The sequence below is a fragment of the Halictus rubicundus genome, chromosome 1 (genome assembly GCF_050948215.1).
Source record: "Halictus rubicundus isolate RS-2024b chromosome 1, iyHalRubi1_principal, whole genome shotgun sequence".
Classification (NCBI taxonomy): Eukaryota; Metazoa; Arthropoda; class Insecta; order Hymenoptera; family Halictidae; genus Halictus; species Halictus rubicundus.
Window position 1 is genome coordinate 16,349,408 of NC_135149.1, and position 21,013 is coordinate 16,370,420.

Sequence of the window (21,013 nt, forward strand, 5' to 3'; positions counted from 1 at the left end):
TATCGCGCAGCCAACGGTTGATGGACTACCATACCCGGCTCTGCGATTCTGTCCGCGCGAAACCGCGAACTTCCATTTTCTCGTGATGAACGGCATCGAGCCCGACGATTCTCGCGTGTACTTTTTCCCCCGTGCTCGCCGGCTTCCGTTCCCCGGGATTTATTGGTAATTGGAAAAGTTAGTATCACTGATCGTGACGCACGCAGGATGCACGGGCCATTCGTGATCGACTCGGCCGTTCCACCCTCTCACGTTTCCCATCGCGAATTTCACCGAGACCTCCGTTGCCCTTCGCAGGAACTCTGTCTTATAGTTTTTCGCCGGTGCGGTGTTTAAACGCGATTCCCCTCCCCCCGGAAAAGTCGAGCCCCGGGAAACTTTTCAATTATCGAGATTTCCGGCGCTCCGGTTCTAGATCAACGTATTTATTTCCTGGATGTAAGTTATCGTCCTGCCGGGCCGGAAGCTACCCTTTCGGATCGAACGCTCGGACGCGCGCCGTCGCAATAAATATCCTCGGTCCTTTTAGATTTCCCCTTACCTCGAAAAGGTGAGGAACCCGGTGTATAGCTCGAGAAATTCGTCAAGATTATCGGTCGTTCGAGAAGTTCCGGGAACTGCTCCAGGAGACCGCGATCGGTCGAAGGTGAAGAAAGAGAAGGCGGAAACTCTCACGGTGAACTTTACACGGTCGTGTCGACGAACTCCGATCGAGCAGAATTCGCTTGATCGCCGCTGGGTCTCTCTCTCTCTCTATCTATCTCTATCTCTATCTCTATCGGCAATTTACTGTTAATTGGAATAGTTATTGCAACTCGGCGGGACGATTGCCGATTGGCCGACGAACGGCCACGGAGCAGCAGGTTGCAGTCCCGTCCGGCGACCTAACGCGGTTAGCCCCGAGGTAATAATTGCGGCCAGAACATTGCCTTGTAATCGAATTGGGTCGCTTCCGATACCGGCCACCGTGACGTACCTCTCTCAGACTCCAATTATCGCGGACCGCCGTTGCGTTACCTGTTAAGACGATTCTCGCCCCTATCTTACGCAACGTCGGTCACAACGCCGGACTATCCTCGTCGATGTACGAATCTTCTCGATGGAAACGCTGAAATGCTCATCGAACCGTTATCCCGTTGCTCCGCGCCAAATACGAGGCATAGAGAGCCCCGGTAATAAATGGGCCCCCGACGGCAGGTGTTTGCATCGGTGGTAATCGAGTGAAGCGCTTAACGATAATGTCCTGTCAGGGGGTTTCATACGATCCTGTACGTCCGTCGGGAATGTTTTTTTCGCCGGGAAAATCGGCGAGAGTCCCTTCGCCTCATCCGCTATCGCTTGATCCATCTTCCAGGTGCTACAAAGCCGATAATAAGATTGCCGCGCTCCCGAGAAGCCCAATTTATCCGCGCGTGGATTCTTCGTGCTTGTCGCAAAAACCCTTGTCTTCGATTCGATCGTATTTCCTGCGAATCCTGCGATCCGAGGCCCGATACTTTTCACGGTGGGCGTGTCCTTTGGACCTCGACTGGTAGGCGTGGTCTATTCGCTCTCGATTTCGGAGCAGTGGCCCGCAGGGCAATATTTCCCGTCCGGCGTAAAATATCGTAAGAAATATCGACTCGCGAACGAAGGAAGGAAAAGTTTTGGGAACGTAGGAAGGTTTCGCGGCGTTCGCTGCCATCGATCTACGACAGGCTCGAAGGAGACAACGGCGAACGAGAAACGGAGAAGGAGAGACCGGGCAGTGAAGGAGCGGCGCAGTTCGCTGCACCTGACTATTTATAACGAATCAATACGAGCCGTCGGCCGTCGTATTCTTCACGTGCTCGAGGGCCGCACGTGCAAAACGACGCCGCTCGTTTCGCGCGAAAACCGTAAAAAGAGGATCGGCGACGTGGCCCCGGCCAACGCGAGATTCTCCGTAGTGCATCGTCGCAGCTTGCAATCGGATCGGCGCGGCGACCGATCACACGTTCGAGGCGATAGTAGGTGGCTGCACGACCGATCCTCCACGAATCTTGCGCGATAATCGCTTCTGTTCGTGCCGGCAATAACTTAGGCGTTAATTGGACGAAGCCTGGATTTGTCGCGCGTTGGATTAACGAGCTGGGCGTGCGCTAGTCGCGATTTATCGTCGACGACGGACGGCCCCGCGAGAAATATCGCTTTTTCCCAGAGATTTAATTTCCCATCGAGCGGCGTTCGTGACGAGCGCGATTAAAATCGTCAGCGAATTACTCCCACTGTATCCGTTGTCGTTCCAAGGAGTTATAGAGTCTCGTTCGACGCGCCGCGCCGCGCTATCACAGGCCACAGGGCAAAGCCAGGCGAGTATCGGCGACGATGATTTAGGGACGACGCCGACGGTGTAGTACCGGAGCCGATACCGAGCTTAAACAGAATTGTCCATCCGCTTGTCCCTCGGGACGAATCTGACCCGCTCATGGTCTCGCTCTGACCTTTTAGTTGGTCCGAATTATGCACCGTGGCGACGAATGAAATTGCGGATCGCTGGAGGAACGATAAATCGTTTAACGTGCGACCGGCCGGCGAGACAGGCGAAAATGTTCGTCGCTATGGTGCTGCACAAGCACAGCAAGCACAACAATGGCAACCACTCGAACCACCATTCGAGCAACAACAACTCCCACCGCACAACCAACAACCTCAACAACAACAACCACCTCAACAATAACGTGAACAATCTGAACCAGGCGTTCAACGCGAGAGCGGTAAGTCTCGACTGTTGTAGACCCTATCCTCTAACACGCAGGATGTCCTACGATCTCGCACGGTTTTCATTTGATCGCGTTCTCTTGTGTCTTGAAAGCGCAGATCTCTGTTAGATCACCAGAACAACGTTCCAGCATCTGTGAAAGTAGATTGGCTTCTTATGTCCAAGTGTATCGCACAATCGTCACCTCCTATAATTTGAACAAACGGAGGCACGAGATAGCCTCTGTTATCAAAACGTCTTCGCATCATCGAATCGAGCGGGTTTCGCGACGGTCGGCTCGTTTTCGCGCGTAATCGTTCGCTGGGTGTTCGATCGTTAGAGGCAAGCGGCACGCGAGTTTTTGTTTGCAGTCGTTTAACGAATAAATCCGGTGCGTGCACCTGTTGCTACCGTTTCGAAACGGAACCCGTTCGATTAATCGCGAAGTGACAGTAATCTTGCCGAACGGTTCCAATTAAGCGGCGGCGGGTCGCGGAAACGCGTCGAAAACCGGTAATACTTGAAATCGCGTCGAAAAACCGTTACACAACGTTGAAATGTCTGGTGGAAACACGAAATTTGCTCGGCTACCGGCGTTACTCTGTCGCGTTTCCCTTCGCCGATCGATTAACTAATTCCCCGCGACTTTCCTCTTCGCGTAGCGACACGACACGACACGCCGCGGCATGGCAGCGCAAACATTTCTCTGGGGCGTTTTCCGCGCGATTTCTCCGGATCTTTTCGTCTCACTAATTTTCCAACGGACGCGACGCGACACGACGTCTTTTCGACGAGATGGGTAGAGGGGACGCTGCGGATCGTGAGCGCGCGGGAAAGTATGCGGCGTTCTTTTGGCACGATCCACCGAGGATTTTTATCAGTCTGCGGAGCTGCTCGTTTTCGTCGCCGAGCGCCGAGAAGACAAATTTTTCCAGCTCGAAGGAGAATCGCATCCGCCGCCGCCGTCACTCGCGCAAAACGGAGTTATCTTCGCCCGGCGCAGAAATCCCATGGAAACGCGACGATTCCGCTGACGCGGGCCGACGTTTCGCCTCGCGAAGGCTCTCCTCCGAATTTATATCCCGTCCCCCTCTTTCCATTACTTTTCTTCGCCCGGGTTCCTTAATTTCCGCCGTAATTCACTTTTATTTCACGTCTCGATTCCCCGATAACCCGGGACTACTCTCGGTTTTTTTTCATCGAACCGGAGGCTCTCGTCGGGCCGAGTCGGACCAGGCCGATTTCATTTCGGCCCGAGTTCGTTACACCCGCTTCCCCTTTGTTCCAATTTCAATTTCCCGTGTTGGCGGACGAGTATTCGGGTTAGACATGCCGCCGGATGGACGGGAGTCGCGAGCGATCCGTGTTTGAAGTCGAAATGGGTCAGCGAAGGCCGTGGCAACGATAGATGCACTCCGCTGCACCGTTCCCTCGGGTATTATCGCGCCGAGCCGAGCCGGTGGAAAACCGACGAGATCGTCGAAAGAATGTAATTATTATTTTCGAAACAATGATCCGAGCGTCGTGTTCCATCCCGTGTCGGCGCGGCGCGCGGAATAAAGTCGGATACGGTAGCCGGGACTAATATCGAGTTATCGCGAGAGCTGCATTTTCCTCGGGATCCAATTTCGCTTCAATTTCTGCCGCAGGATTGACTAGGCTGCCTATCGATATTCGTTCAGCGGCGCGCGGCCGGTTCTCTTTTTATCTCGAAACTTGCTCGATTGTTTTTCATCCTATCACTCTTCTGCTCAAATTTCTGTTGTTGTTGATGTTGCCGTTTCCTGCCTCTCCCTCTCGCTCTCTCTCTTTCTCTCTCTCTCTCTCTCTCTCTCTCTCTCTCTCTCTCTCTCTCTCTCTCTCTCTCTCTCTCTCTTGCTTTTTACATCGAACACCGTTTGTCCCTTTCAAGTAATTTCCCTGTGGCACGATTTGCATCCTGTTTCGCTGGAGGGATGGACGGTTTATTTTTCGAGGACGAAAGGGTTGGGGGACTACGAATAAGTTAATTGCATCTATCGGGACCCGGTGTCTCGCCGTCTCGGCAACGCTTGCCCCCTCCTCCCCGCTTCAAGAGGTTTCCATGCAAATGAAGCCGGCGAGATTAAGCCCTTTGTGTTATTCGGTCCTGATAACGAACGTGTTAAAGGACCCGCCCCGAAATGCTATAAATTAACAACTAGATTAAACTGTCCATCGCGTCGAAATCTCCGTGTCTCGTCGCCGCGCGCACAAGCCTTTGCATTCCAAAGGGCCCGGCCCTCGGTGTTGTTCAAATACGCTCCGTACGAACGAACGAACGGTCACGATTCATCGGTAATTTATTGTTTCTCCGGCCGTTTTAGCCGAGCCACGCCAGCATAATTGCAATTTAAAACGGGGCAGAACCGCTTCCGTCCTCCGGGGAAAAAACAAATTCGCGATTACGATAACAATAATTAGATTTTATTGAAGACGCGGCGAAAATGGAACCCCCCGAATAGATTGAATTCGAGCGAGACGCACGCGCGCGCGCGCGAAGTGAACAGTACGCGGTAGAACGCCTCGTTTATCCGTACACGTCGGGGTACAAGGCGGTTTTACCGTAATCGTTTTCGATTCAAAAACGGATATTAGCTTCCTCGGGAAAATTTCGATTAACCTTCCCCGGCCTCTCGCGGATAATAATTAGGAGATTGCGCGGATGGTCGCGCGTTAACGAGTAGCCGTGCGCGTTCATTAAAAGCGGCGCGAACGTGCCCTTTAACCAAGTGGCCGGATTAAAGCCACCGATCGGCCGTGTTTCGCGATCCGAACGTGGTAAAGGATTCCCCGTGAACGCTATAAATCGCCAAGTGGATTAAGCCGTTCGTCATCCGGCGGGACGCATGTCCATATCATTGCCAGCACCCGAATCCTTCCATCTCGATCGAGATCCCCGCGGTAAATCAGGCCGCACGATTTACTCGCCGGGTCCCGAGGTTCGCGCGCTCGAAATTGGAAAAATTGCGCGCAGTCACGGACCGACGGAGTTTTTCTCGTACATTCTCGCGTCAGGTGATACGTATTCGGGAGGGCGAGAGTGTTTGTTGCGTTCTCGTATCGAGTGCCTCGGCGTAGACGCGAAAGCGAGGAAGGTGCGAACCGTTAAGCGTGCCCGACGAAGGGTGAAAGTCTCGCTCCGCCGGGGAACAAAGGCAGTTAAATAGATCGGGGAGAGAAGTGGATTAACGCTCCTTTTTGTTAAAAGACACCCTCCTCCGTATCGAGCCGACCCTTTCCCGTTCTTCGAGACCCCTGCCCGCCAATCAGAATTCAGCTGGCTTCGTCTCACGATTTCGAAGCGTCTTGAAATCGATCCTCCACATTTATTTGCCCCAACAAACTCGTCCGACGCGTTCCTTCGAAATTCTCCGATCTACGGGGTGTCTCGCGAGACAGAACTATCGAGCGCGCAAGAACTCAATTGAAATTTCATGTAATTTCGAATCGAGGCGCGTCCTGCGTCGAGTTGCAATTACCGGAGCGAGTCGGAGTTCGCAATAAAAATCGCATCGAAGATGGAGCAGATCGATCCGGCGACTCTTTCTCAATATTTCAATCGGCGAGAGGCGTGCGGGGATGTATCGTGACGTTCGTTGAAAAGGGTCAGTTGAACACGGACAAAGGGACGCCGATAAGGCCGATGCTCGCGGAAAATGCTTTCAAGGAAACCCCAATAAATTTCTATTCTCGCCGCGAGATCGGAAGTCTGTTCTATTCGAGGCGAGTGTTCGTTTCTTTGCCGTCGGGTGTTATTCACCGCGAAACAAGGATTCTACGTGAACCGCAGCGCGCTACTCCGCGGAGGAGCTTTCAGAGCCCGAACTCCGTCCCCGTACCCTCGATATTAAATTCCAAAGCGAGATTCTTGGCGATCTGCCGTCGCTCCGCGCAATTTTCGATCGCGGGAATCGTTTGTACGGATTTTCCCGCAGCCCTCATCCCTCGCGATGGCGCAGACATTTTCGTTAGAAATTAATCTCGCGGTACTCGACGACCGTGATTCGAATTTTCGGCGTTTTTAGTTTCCCGATCGAAACCGATCGGTCGCCGGGGGACGAAGAACCTGTCGCCGAAACGCTGATGCGTTTAATTAACGCTGTCCACTCGAGACGAGATGACCGATTCGGCCGAAAACCCCGGGCTGCCCTTGTCGTTTGCGGATCGGGTTCGGGTTTCCTCGTGGTCGAGGCATCGGGGTCGACCACCACGTTGCCAGGGTTATGCTCCGACAATCGATGGACAGAGCCGCCGGTAATCAGGCCGATTACATCGGCCGGCCCGTCCATTTAATTCTCGGCAACTGTCGTTAATGCTCGACAAATTGGACGGGCGTTTCGATTTCGCGTGCGGAAAATCGAAATATCGCGTCCCCGGGGGGAGAGTCGCGGAGAGCGGGCATCGCATAATCGTCGACGCGGAATCGATCGCCATTTCCGGGGAATATTTGATCGGCGATTTACGGGCAGAGTTTTGACGCGACTGCGCCGCTGTTTACCGAATTCTTGGTCCTTCTACCCCGCGGCGATTCATTCCACGGTCGTTAACTGCGAGGAAATGAAGGAATTTGCAAACAGTATGGAGCCGATTCCAGGAGTTTCCGACGCCGTTCGAAACGGTTTTCCGTGCGGCCCGCCGTGTATTTTATGGCTTGTCACCAGCCGGAGCTTCGTTTTTCCTTCTGTTTGCCGTCGGAGCGGACAGGGCGCGCGCACAATTTTCGCTTATAATCGATTTCGTGGACGGTCCGCCTCGCTCTGGGGACAAAGGCCGAGCAATTTTTGCCAGGCCGAAGTCTCGTCCGGCGACACTGCCGGCCGAGCCAAAGGTTTTTATTAAAAGCCAGCCGCGGCTCGATCGATGAACGTTAAGCCGCGTTCACGCCGGCCACGAGCTTCGTCAACACACCGGAGCCCGTCGAGCTTGTGCTAGGAGTCGCCGCAGGGTTTCTTCGACACCCTCGAATAAGGAAAATCGTAAATTAAACGAATTTGTTGTCGTCTCGCTCGACGAGACGTTTTTATCACCGCCTGCCTACGGAACGGTCCCCGCAGGATCCTCCGTTTCGAAAATGTTGAACGTAGAATGTGCGTAAGGTGTCTGGGAAAAGCGAGGCGTGCACCGGGCGACTCGTAAATGGTAGCAGGACGAGTTTAATCGCGAGCCGGCGGCCACGCCTCACGCAATTTCTTTGGAGGGAAGGCTGACGGTCGTTGGGACGAGATGTACGGGGTGCCTCGAAAAACCTACGCGTACCAGGAGGCTCGTAAACGCTCGAGGAACGAATTTAATTACGCCGTATAAGGTGGCGCTCGAGTAGGAGCGAGCGAGCGAGTCGGCGACGAAACGCGAATGGAGAGGGTACGATGTAACGGGATAAGTGGCAGTGTCAGGCGTTGTGTAATCGGCCGCATGAGAAAGGTCGGTGGAACCGAACGAACGAACGATCGTTGCTCCGTAAACCGGCGGACGTGCCGTGGAAATTCTGACGTTCCTCGCGAATACGTCGATCCGGGCCGGATTTGATCGTTGTTCAGCCCGGCGAGGCATCCGCTCGATGGTTTCTTTTTCCTCGGGTCGTTCTGCGGGGAAAACGCCGCGTCGCGCCGCGCGGAGACGAGCAAAAAGATCGATCGCTACCAGCTCTATTGACATCGCCGCGACCAGTCTGCGTTCTCCGCTTCATAAAATACCGCGCCCCGCTCGTGATTTTCATCGGCTCGCGGTGCCACGTGATCCCGATATAACGGGAGATTCGAAAGTAACTTTCGATGTTCGACGAAGAAAACTACCTGGCCGAGCGGGTCTCGCGCCTGCACTCGAACGGAACGGATTCCGCTTGTATTCCGAGCACGCGCGGCGTCGGTTGTCTTAGAGCGCGTGGGGATTTTATATCACGCACTTGGGAGCCGTGCCCGAGAACCCGGCGAAAGAAGACGACCTAGGAGGACGTGAAACGCGCGTGATCGCTTTTCGAATTTCGTGGGGGAGAGAAACGGCCGAGTACGTTACAAAAGGCCGACCGTCGTTGTCGAGTCGGTTGTCCGCAAATCCTCCCCGGTTTCGCGAAACCTCGCGCCACCGGAAAAACCTATGTATCTGGTAGCGAGGCAGTCGTGGGTCGACGCGTCCAATAATTAGCCCGCTTCGCATCGCCGCCGGTAGTTACACTGTTAAACACTTACCCGTGGCCGGCATTAATGCATCCCACGTGCATTTCCCCCGTGGCTACCAACAGGAAGCCCTCCCAATACGAGCGGGGGCCCAGATCGTCTAATGGTAACGACGTAACGACCTTGCCGGCGCGGTATCTTCCGGTTACGAGTTTCCTGATGCCAGCCGCAAACCCGGCCTGCCTCGTAAAACCCGAACCGAACCCGCGAAAAGCGCAGCCCAGACCCTTGCTTTTACGACCCGATCGTCCCGCAGAACCTCGCGCGTTTAAAGGTAATCGTCTCGGGGCCATACATTACACCCGACCGATCCGGAACGCAGTTATACCATACCCGGGACGGACCGATAGATAGCACCTAACGAGGCCGGACCCGACCGTATTCCTATTTTTGATAATAACCGACGCACCCACAGACCGCTCCGAGTAGGCGTGGCTTCGATGCTCCCGACTTTAGCGGAGCCTCAGCCGTGCCCCATAGAGCAAACTTATGAACTCTATGGGTTCCTATTATCTCAACTAGTACCGAGCGTCACTCCAATTATATGAAAGTCTGCTGCGCACGAAAATAAGGCCGTAACGCAGTAGGTTAACGTATGATTTAAACAAGTTGCGAGTAGTGGGGATGTCAGTGGACTCCTATTACATTAGGTCGTCCCATAAGTCCGTGCCGTTTACTCTTGTACCATTTAACACGTTAAGTGCCAAAAATCAATCCCAGAAATTCTCGCAGAATCAGTGTAATTTAATTAATGAAACCGAAACTAGAAATTTAAAATGTATTACAGGGTATGCTGTCTTAACCCTTCTAAAAAAATCCTAATGAGATCCTAATCAAATTCGGTTTATCTGGATATGTGACAACAAAAATGAATTTCTAAACCTAGTCAAAAATCACTGTCAGTCATATGTGATTGACGTGGCAGTTAACGTGTTAAATTCTAAAAATAAAATATGTAATCACCCTTTCATTCCACAACCTGTTTTGACCTTTTTGGCAAAGACATCATACCGTCGCTATAAAATTTCTGCGGTTTTTCATTAAAATACTTTTCAATGGTGAATAATATAAACATATCCACGGGCACGAACTTATGGGACGACCTAATATGAATTATCTAGTTACACGAACTGTTTGTCCCCCAACGAGTTCATATAAATGAAGTTTTACTGTAATTCTGAATATCTGCCGGCCGGGGGATGCTGAAAGAGACTGGTACTTTTTGGAATGTATTCGCGATGAAACGTGCCACCCGGTATAGGTTCGGCTCGGAGTGGACACAGTCGGTGACCCGTGCTCCGCAATGCGAGACCCGCATCGACAGATCCGTAATTGCACGGTCCGTGTCTGGCCTGTCTTCCACCGAAAAACGGGTACTTTTGATTCTGATATTGCGCCTCGGTTTCCGTCTACCGTTACGCGACACGCCGATTCCCGCGATGAAGATTCCGCGAACGTGACGCAAAGGTAATTGGATTTTTCGACGAACACCGTGGTTGCGCGCGGATTAAATAATTGCCAGGCAAGACCAGAGAGTAAGAGAGAGAGAGAGAGAGAGAGAGAGAGCGAGAGAGAACCCGTTAACGGCGCACGAAAGTTGCTGGCCGCGCGTGGTCCCCGTCACGCTCGCTTCCCCCGATCCACGAGAATTTCTATACACCGTGTAATTCCCCGTAATGCACCGTCTTTAGTTATCATTGCCGTGATATTAAGAGCGGCGACGTGGCTCGTCGTCAAAGACCAACCAAATAGTAGCCGTCCCGTTACCTACTTTCCTCCTGGCGAGCACCGATGACAGGGAATTACTCGTAATGTTCTCACGCGAAGTAATCTCTCGCTTTCCACGAGTCGTCCACCGTCCGACTCGTTTCCCGAGTCTCCTCTGTCGTTCGGAGCTTTCGAGTTGGCCAAATATTAACCCCTTTCCGCACGAGTTTCTTCACGGTTACGATAATTAGACCTACCGTTCATAGTTGGCGAATGGGCGAGCCTAAAGCGTGCGGGTGCAATTCGCTCTGCTCGCCAACTCACCAACCGCGGTAACTGTACCGTATGAAATCTTTGTTACGAGTTTCACTCGATAGCGTAGTTCAAGAGGGGTCTCGTGCAAACATACAGAGAAGCCACCTACATTTTGCAGGACAACTGGGGCAATTCGAGGCGCAGGATTATCATCCATATTTTTACACCGCTTCTGTGCCAACTGCCGAGGCACCGCGCTTCCCTCGTAGGGAACTTCGAACCCTCTTAGGATCTCGGGTCCCGAGCACTCGAGAAAAATCGAATATTCCGTGGACCCTTGTCCCTTGGTGGCGTCCCTGCCAGCCGTCCATTCTCTCGCGAGGATACGAGGAGGCTGGTAATGCCGAAATTGGCACCGGTCCTAAAAACTCGGCCGGAGGAGTCGGCGTCGATTGGTATTCCGCAGCCGGAGCGAGTGTCATCAAGTATTTACTAACGATCGCGGCCCCTCCTCGTGCATTATTTCCGAGGTGGGAAGAATCGAGGAAGTTCCGGGACGATTAGCTCTGCGCGTGGAGAAGCGGTCGAGATCAATCTCCTTTGTCCACAGGTTGTGTTTCCGCTTCGCGTCGTCGGCTCGTGTCCCGATTTCGAACGGAACGATACGTCGGATAATGGGGCTCGCGGTCGGATCGTGGAACTGCGACAGCTCGTTACATAAACGGTGAAAATTTTCGTGATTGCAGCGCGTCAAGTGGTCGCAGTTTACCGTGCAGAGTAAACAGCAGATACACGGTGATAGTTGCCGAGCAGGGTTCGCCGTGTAAATCGTAGCGAACCGCCCAGACGCGGAAGTTTGATTACTGCTGTACAGTATTTGCCAACGCTGCCGGTTCGCCGAGAGTGCTGCTCGAAAACGGCTCTTGTCCTGCGGGATGAATTTATATCGCAAGGTTATTGGCCATTTGAATCGTGAAAATCGTGTCTTCGCTGGTCGGAGCGGGAACGACAACAGCGTTGTCCGCACGACCGAGCAAGAAGTTGTCGGGTCGAACGAACGAATCGCAAGTTTTTCCCCCCCGTGATCCCGACGGGCTTCCTTCCGAAAGTAGCGCGGCGCATGCCCGCAGTTAGAAACGACTTTCCGCGCAAGATGGATGCATCTCGGGAACTTCCGATGCCCGAAAGATTCTCCGGCAACGAAGCGAGGCGACGAAACTCACTTGAGAGAGCCGCGCCGCGAATACGTGGAATCTCCTGACTCGGAACTTCGGAACTTCCGGCGAAATTTCATTTATCTTCCGACCGTGCTTGATACCGCGGCCCTCGATTCCAAGCCCCGGGTCGCCTTCGACCCGCGTTCCACGCACTATCTCCTCGTCAAATGTCAAAGCGACATTGGAAAGGAAACGGTCGCGATTCCTGCACCGCAATCGATACGTATCTTTATTACAGACTGGAAGGGAAAGAAATGCTCGAGCGAGATACGTATCGTTGGAGCATGCGATTCTATCAATTTTATAGTGCTCGATCGGAACGATAGCGATTAGAATTCATTATTGCCGTAGGAACGTTATCGCGCGATTGTACGAGCCGTGGGGGTCAGAGTCCATCTTCTTGGCGGCAACGCAGCGTCTTGGCCTGATCGAAAGAGACGGGAAATTAGACTACCTGAAACGTGTCGGAATATTAAACGCGACCAGGCATAATTTAGCACGTCGGGACTTATCGGTGCCTGGCATCGCGGTCTTTCCACAGACACGTCGAAAATTTCATCATCGGGGAACCGGAGGCCTCTCGCGACCGACCGAGACACAATTGGGGCAAATCCGTAACGCGGGGCCGACCCCATGAACGTATTTCTGACACTCGATAAGGCGACTATATTGATCGCGCGACGATTATGTCACCCTTGTCCTGGCACGGTCTCCGTGTTGCCTCGTTCCGCTCCATCATCCGTGAAAGAATTCTATTCTCCTTGCACGAGAGGCTGCTCTCGGAGTATTTTCGACGACTGCATCGCAGTTTCGTTTCACGGACAAGTTGCTCCGTTAAAATCGCGCGGAAAGAAATCGCTATCTCGGAGAGATCGCCGTGTTATTTCACCCTTTGTACTTCGTTGTCCCCGGTAAAAGGATATTAAGAGAAGACACCGAGAGAATGCTGGCAATTAAAGCATCATGGAACTGTCCGTTCCGGCAGAAAAATCCCAAGAGTTTCGTGGAATGCGCATCGATAAAGTTCCAAGCGAAATCGCTCGCGCGAATGCTCGCTAGTTTTGCCGATCGGAGGAAAGTCTCCGCGCGCAAGCGGTTAAATTGAGTGGTTCGGTCGAAGGGAATGAACCGAAATGTATATCGCAACGATCGCCGGTCGGCGTGCCGCATAATCGCCGGGCGCAGCGTAACGCGGCGAGCGAAACCGAGTCGAATTAATCGAGACACTCGTCCAGGTAGATATTTATGGGCACGCGTGTAACTGTAAACGCGACGACGCCTGTATTCGATTGCTCGTGTTAGTCGCCGAGCCCCCCGCGATATACCTTGCCTTTCACTCGGCCGTACTTCGCGCCATTGTGCAGCCACGGTTGTGCAACGATATTTTAGCTCTCGGTGCATTGCAAAACGGACGGTACGTACATAGGTACGATCGCCGTCGCGCCACCGCGGCTGTAGGCATTGCCTCCTTTCCCGTGACATTCCCCGACGCGACGATTCGTCTCCCGAATTCCCGAACACGACGATTCTGTTAATCGCATTTTTCTGTAGACCAGCTTTCACGACGCGAGCGGGGACGATTCAATGTATTCGCGTCGCGTATCGCTCGATCGAGGTTTCACGATCATCTAGCCGAGTAAGATCTCGGTGTGCTGGCCGGGCCGATCCCCGATTCAGATTTTAATCGTGACGGAATCGGTGTCGTTTTCGTTACGAAGAGTGGGGATAAGTGGGACGAGACACGGTCGTTGCACCGATTCGGATCTCGGGCCACCATATCGGATCGCGATTGAACAGAAGCAATCCATTCTCGTTCGCCGTGACGTCGTCTATAAATATCGGACAACAGTATCCCGATCCCGGACACGTTGTTTTACAGCCGCGCGACGCTGTTAACGGTCGCGATTAACGAACCGTTTAACCATGAAAGAGCAGCTCCGCGATAGAAAATCAGCTCGTGGATTCGCGATGGTCGCGCGCTTATCCGGACCGGTCCCGACCGTAAAACCGTCACGGATTTTCTACACGTCCTGTCGGCTAGCACGGAAGCCTAAGCTCGGCCAGATATTAAATCGCGCGCAGTCACACGGGTCCCTATTAAAATTCGTCCTGCGACAGCGGTACCATTAAAATTTAATAGTCCACGCACGCGGCCGACGCCCAATCCTTTTATCCACCTTCCCTTCGCGTTTTCGATGAATTTCTCCGAGAAATCGGGCTCCCCGTCCTCGCGCTGCCAAGACCCGCTCGTCGGACCTGCGAACTATAGACAATCGGAGGATTTACGTTTCCGACGCGTTTTATTAATGGACTCGCCACTCTGCGGCGAATAAATTCCTCTTCCGATAAGCGATGATCAATCACCTCCTTCCAGGGACGATATTGATCGAATTGAGACGGTCTGGACGAAGTCTGAGCCCCGATCGCCCTATAGGGCGATGCATTGGTTCCCTAGAAGCTCGGAGCTGCGAGGCCACGCCTTTTCGAGGCTTGCAGTTCATCCGAAACGTATAAATTAGCGCAGTCCTTTATGACTTTCTTCCGTCGTAGAAATGTACGGAGCACCCAGTATATGATACAAGCGTGATTGCGAGGATAATTTCATCGATTGATGTCACAATTTCCTCGCGATTGATTGGCCGCGCGGCGCTCGAGTTTATCGGGACGTTGAAGTGACTTACGAGTCGCGTTTAAATGTCGCGGGTCTCGGTTCCTCGATCGTGGCTCCTTTATAGATCGCAGTGCCCCCGTGGCTAGGATCGCGTGATCACAGCCGAGTAAAATAAGAGTCGACGTTCGCGTAGAATCCAATTCACGGCGGGGCAAGCTTGTTTGTTATTCCCTCCCTTTCTCTTTCTCTCTTCGCCTCTCTCTCTCTCTCTCTCTCTCTCTCTCACTCTTTCTCTTTCTCTTTCTCTGCTCGGTAACGTTATCGATTTCACGGCGCCGCTCGCGACTCGGCTACGGCCGATAGCTGACTTGGATAGGTTCGATTACGAGGTATCGATTGCAACATACTTTACAGCTTCCCTGGGAGAAGTTTCGAAAAAGTGTTTTCACTCGGCGGGATCCAGCGGTGTTTATGGATCGCTCGGAGCGGATTTAACGCGCACGTACGTCACGCGCTCGTTTACCGAAACTTTTGCACGAAATCCTCGCACTCGAGAAATTAGATTTCCCAGCGGCGAACCGAAACTCAACCGAAACGAAAGGTACGTCGGATCAAGTTGGGGACGAGCCGAAGCGCTGAAAGCACCGCTGGAAGATCGCAGGCACTCGGAAACCTTACGATCGGGCCGGCTTGAACGCAATCCCTCTCTAATTCTGTCAGCGCGGAATGTTACAAAATATGGTAATGCAACGAACTGTTATACAACGAGGCTGTCACCGCTGCCGCGTTGCCGACGACAACGACGACGGTTTAAACCAATAAAGCGAATCGACAGGTTTCAATTTCTTCGCCGAATAACGGTGCGTCCGAAGAAACAGAGTATCGGAATAAAACGTGTCCAACAACGGCGCACGGCCCTGAACGTTGCTCAACCGTGATCTTCGAACAATGGCGCATCGGATGATACGCCTTCCTGTTATAACGCTCGCTTCCGCTTGATCCGTTTACGGAAACTGTACACGGTTTCTGATATCCATTCGATGTACACTCGAACGACGCGACGCTCGCTTTTCAAAGTAAATTCGCGCGTCGGATCGGATCGGGTCGGATCGGGTCGGATCGGCGTCGTACTGTGGTCCAGATCGAGGAATTAGCTGTTCATTCGATGGAAAAGCAACTTGCTCATATCGATGTTTATCGAATGTGTATTGCTTCTTAAATGTCTGTGACATTCGAAAACGGCGAAATTAACGAGATTAGAAAGACGAGAAAGAAATTACCGAGCGGTACAAATACATATGTACCAGCCTGATTAAAAAATTACTGAAAGGCCAGGGCATATGGCGATTCTACCACACCGGGCCCCACACCACGTAAAAACCCTGGTGGTACACATGTGTACCACCTTTCACCCCCTACCTCTACTATGGTAGGAAAAATTTGAGGGTGGAAACCTATCATTTTTAGTCCAACTTACATATCCATTACACTGTAATTGTTAAAATTTCAATTTCTATATTCAGGGACGAAAGGGTTCAAAATTAACACTTTATTAATCCTATTTTTCACCGAAAAAATTACTTCATTTCTTATTGTTATTCTGGAGAATTTATTTAATATTATGTGTCCATTTTTGTTTCAAATGAATAGTATTTGTCTATATTGAGAGTTTATCTTGTGTACTAAGATTTAATATTTATAATTTATTGAAGTAACAATGCTCAGTAAATTAAAGGGAATCTTCAAGGTTTACCATCATTAGTAAAGGATACCTTTTGAGTTCCATATAATTCCGCATTGTATCAAAGTGTATTATTTTCAGAACTCCATGCTCTATGGAATCATGCAAGATTCACATCCCATTCGGTCCCGGTGCAAACGTTATTATTGTTTAAAGCGCCTCTGTGACCGGTACCGCGCGGAGCGTTAAGAGGTCTTTAAGGTTGTCACATGATTCTCTTAAGATAAAACGGCCAAATAATCGTAATTTAAGATAAAAAAACACATTACCTCCAGAATTGAAGATTATTTTATTATTTCGAGACCTGGTAACAGCTAAGGTCAAAACCTGAAAGTCGAGGGTAAACAAAATTTTCCACGAATATCTTGGAAACTACAGCAGATAGGAAAATGGTGTACATGGAAAAAAGGCACACAGTCTTTTTATAAGAAATACACCTGCGCAGGCAGACTTCAAATATCACCATTTGTTTCAATAATATGCTAAATATCATTCATTATTCAGATGTTATCGCAATTTTTCGAGCATTTCCGGTACTCTGACAAGGAAATGTTTCAAACAAAAATGAATCAGTAATTACTCTTCTATAAAGTTCGATATAAAAATCTAAAAAAAATTTTTTTCTTAAATAAAAAAATGAATCTCGCCTTCATTTTTTAATTGTGGTTATAAAGTTTTTACTTAACCGTTTGAGTCCCAAGCAGCGCGATCGCTCTGCTGAGATTTTGTGTCGAAAAGTCCTAGTACATTTCGAACGCTATGGACAACTGACAGTGCAGTCACTGACTGTCGAAGTAGTGCGCTCAACTTTACTGACGGCACTTACATCACTTAGCTGCTTTTTTAAATGTAAATAATACAATTAAACATTTTGTATTTCAATCGCGCTTTCTATCGCGCTGTTCGGCGTTTTTCGACCATGTTTTTTCAATGGCCCCTGGGACTCAAACGGTTAATAATGTTGTAGATAACGTTACAACGAATCGAATGACCTACTTTACTATGGCTTTAAGTCTTGAAACAATGCTAACATCTTTCTGAACAGCTAATTCCTCGATCTGGACCACGGTGCGACGCTCGCTTTTCAAAGTAAATTCGACGCGTCGGTTCGGGTCGGGTCGGGTCGGGTCGGTTTCTGACCGGAATCTCGTTTCGTCGGCGGTTCTCGGCATCGTCGAGGAGTCCGCGACCCACTTATCGCGATTACCGACGATTCTGCATACCGGTAAGCGATTTCCTGGCCGATTTGCATAGGAATCCGCTTGTCGCGTCTCTCTTTCCCCCCGCAAAAAAAAAATATGGACGGTGTCGGTACCGCCTCCGTGGAAAATATTTAGCACACGGAAAACACAACGCGACTCGTCGCGCCGTGAAATTGCATCACTTGAGTTTTGCGATCCGGTTACGCGCGCGCTCGGCTTCGAGCACAATCGAGTGCACTATCGGGCATCGTCGTCGTTCGCAGCTTCGCGTCGCGACTCGATTTTTTTCCCGGAATCGAATCGCGCGCGCCGAATGGTGTTCTTTCAACTCGATTTCATTCGCCGCTCGTCGTCGATCCTCGCGCGGATATGAAATGCCGCGGGAAATTTACGAGAGCGCCAAAGAAACCAAAAAGTCCGTGAAACTGAGCTCGACGCTCGGAACGCGATAAACGTATCGTTTCGGTTCCGCTTTTCTTTTCGGTTTCTCTCTTTCTCTCTCTCTCTCTCTCTCCGCCCGAACAAATCGATATTTCCCGTGGGAGAGAAAGCAGCAGCTTTCCAGCGATCGAGACTCCGATTTCGTGAGCTCGAAAGCCGATCGACACGATGCGACGCGACGGCCCGCTGTTCGCACGGGATCGAGCCGGCTCGGACGATCGATTTACGTTCACGCTCGGTAAAGCGTGCTCTCCCGGTGAGCGCCGCCTGTAATTTCGTAATCATTGTCATCGTCGTGGCTGGCGATCCGTGAGCCTTACCGGCGATCACAACCTTTTCAAGGCCCCGAACCAGAGGCCCAGCCTCTCGCCGTATCGCGTGTCCCATTATCGTCTCGATCAAGGTTAACGCGCTTATGAATATTCACGCGGACGTCCGCGGCGCGACATCGTCCTATCGGAACGTTCCTCGTCGACCAGCTCTTTACGTCACTCGTTGAAATCTTAATTTACACCTGGCCCACATCGCGGGAGCAACAGTTTCTAGTTTCCGTGGCGAGTCTCGTAATTCTCGGCGGCCACGAAACTTTGATCGTTCCTTCGAAGAATTCTTAAAAGGCGTCGCTATCGGCTCCGAGCAAAGTCCCCGAGCTTCGGACGATCGAGAAGAGTCTTTCCTCCTCCCATAAAACAAAATATATCGCCCCGTCTACTTTGGAATTCTCGGTTCGTGGAACCAGCCGGTAGCTCCTAAAACTAATTTCTCTTTCGATAACAGCACCCAGACCTTCGGATTAATCTCTGGCTTCACGATGCCCTTCGGAACCGTGCCTCTGAATCAGACTTCGTCGATAATTTACAGCAAGACGGCAAAATTTTCCGGCAAGTTTTTCTCGTTGTCGGTTTCCGGCGGTCGGCGAGGAAAATTGTTATCGACCGGCGCGATCTCCCGCGAATCTAAGTTTAGCCGCGCGTTGGTCCTTGAACTTTGAGCCGGTGCTACACAGTCCGAACTTGCGGATTCTAAAGTTATCGTTGGTAGCGTCGGTGTCGCGATTGGCGAGGCGAATCGTCGCGGAAACTCGGCGGAAAATTAACGAGTCCGGCGAGCGATAAGTTTCTGAGCAGAAAGGCGGTCGTCGGAGTCACACCCTGAGCACTGAGCAAAGCAGAACAGTGCCGAGCCGAGCCGAGTCGAGCGTCTATCGGGTGTCCGTGAGTCTCGCGTCCAGAGCGAGCCGTTCCCCATCGCGTTCCCCTTCTCTAGCGTTTGATGTCCCACGGCTCGCCGCTCTCAGCCGTTCTCGCAGCGGCTCTCCCGCGCCTTTCTTCGCGCTGCTGCACCGCGTGTCAGTTCGAAAGCGGCCGCGGACAATAACTGACAACCGACCGGTCAGTCAGCTAGCCAACCGCGTTCGCGTACGTTCGCGTTTCTTCTCCTTCGGAGCTCTACCATGTTCCCCTTGTGTGCTCACGGATGATCCTCGCGAGCCAGTGTATGTCCCCTGTTTGTGCGCGAGATGGGTGATACGTGAGAATCGGGACGGGTGTGCGTCGACAGTGCGGTGCGTTTTTCGACAGTGATTCGACAATCTGTTTTCACCCCGTATCGTCGTGTCGCGACGCGTCGACGCGCCCGTATTAGGGGCGCGGATTAATCGGTGAGTGTCGAGCATGAGGGCTTCATCGATCACGGGGCAAACGATCGATAAACCGAGGCGGCCCGCTCGAAAAAAAAAAAAAGAAACGGTGACGTTGCGGAACGAGGAACGAGCTGTCGATCGCCGCCGCCGTTGAAAAACGAGGCGAGGAATATCCGTCCGATAAACGCGTATTCCGACCGCGGGAACATATGTTATCGGCGAGCGCGATTATCCCGCGCCGCGGACGATATCGGAGACGATTTATTCCGCGTCGAGACCCGGCTCCCGGTTATCCGTTCGTCGTACATTTCGACGCGACGCTTCTTCTTTACCTTTTCCAGCTGTCTCGAAACGGTCCCGGCTGGTTTAAAGAACTGTTCGCCGCTCTCGCAACGTGTGACATTTAAATGTCAGCGCCGCGCGACGTTCGCCGTGCCCGCGAGCAGATCGCTGCCGTTCCACTCCGTTTCCTTCGAGTTCGGCGGCTGCTGTATCCTTGCCAGGACTTTCGCTGGATCTTAGTCATCGAGATTCTATTCGGCGTCTTTCAAAACGCCGGATCCTTGAGACTTGACTCATCGACTGACTACCTCCGTGTATCGTTGCGATTCAGGGTTTTACGAACCGATGTTAGGAAAGTACTCTGCGTTTTGCAACGCATCGGAATTCCCCTGCTCGGTTTGCCCGCCGTGGCATTCTTCGCTACATTCGCTCGCTTCGTTCTGAATTTTTTCCTTTCTTTTTCTTTTTATATCGTCGAAGCGGTTGTCGAGAAAGACTGTTGCCCAATCTTTACTGTCTCCGGTTAAGTTTGTTGGTACTCGAAGCGGAAAGGGTCGAGGATCGACCATTTCTGGGAAACGTATTGAGGGTTAAGCGTTCTCGTGCTGGACGCACTCGTCGGGATAAGTAAGGTAGTGTGCTTTCGGGCACGGTAGGTTAATTCTCCTATAGTGGCCGGGGATATTTAGAGCATAAAACGGCCTGGTGCTGTTTCCTCGACTCGTCTAGGCGAGATGCGGCGTCGAAAGAAGAGGCGCGAGCGCGCGCGCGAGGGAGGAGGAGACTGCTCGAAATAATTATTTCTCCGCGAACGGGGGATCGGGTTCTGCGGATGGTGAAAACAGAGCGAACCACCGACGTGTCGAGGAAAATATTTGCCTGGAAAGCAGTCGCGTTCTCGCAGGTATCGGCGGAAAAAAAAGAACGATCGGAGAGACAGCCTTGGCTTTCAGTCGAAAGCCGTGAAAAACGTGAGAAGATGCTCGCGAAATTTCGTGGTCC

General features: G+C 51.8%; 1 protein-coding gene across 4 annotated transcripts in view; it reads left to right on the forward strand.

Annotated features, from left to right (window-relative positions):
* Gckiii (Germinal centre kinase III) overlaps positions 1–21,013 on the forward strand; it is a 114,816-nt gene that overhangs the window by 42,907 nt on the left and 50,896 nt on the right. For 2 of the 4 annotated variants that reach the window (XM_076790107.1, XM_076790105.1), the window contains exon 1: positions 19,441–19,747. The exons of 1 other annotated variant lie outside the window; for it this stretch is intronic. Coding sequence is in view for 1 of the 3 variants with exons in the window: in XM_076790106.1 (XP_076646221.1) it covers positions 2,470–2,735 (266 nt within the window). In the remaining 2 variants the exon portion in view is untranslated. Of the gene's footprint in view, positions 1–2,469; positions 2,736–19,440; positions 19,748–21,013 lie in introns of those variants that run through there. One more of the 4 variants, XM_076790106.1, reaches the window with a different exon arrangement.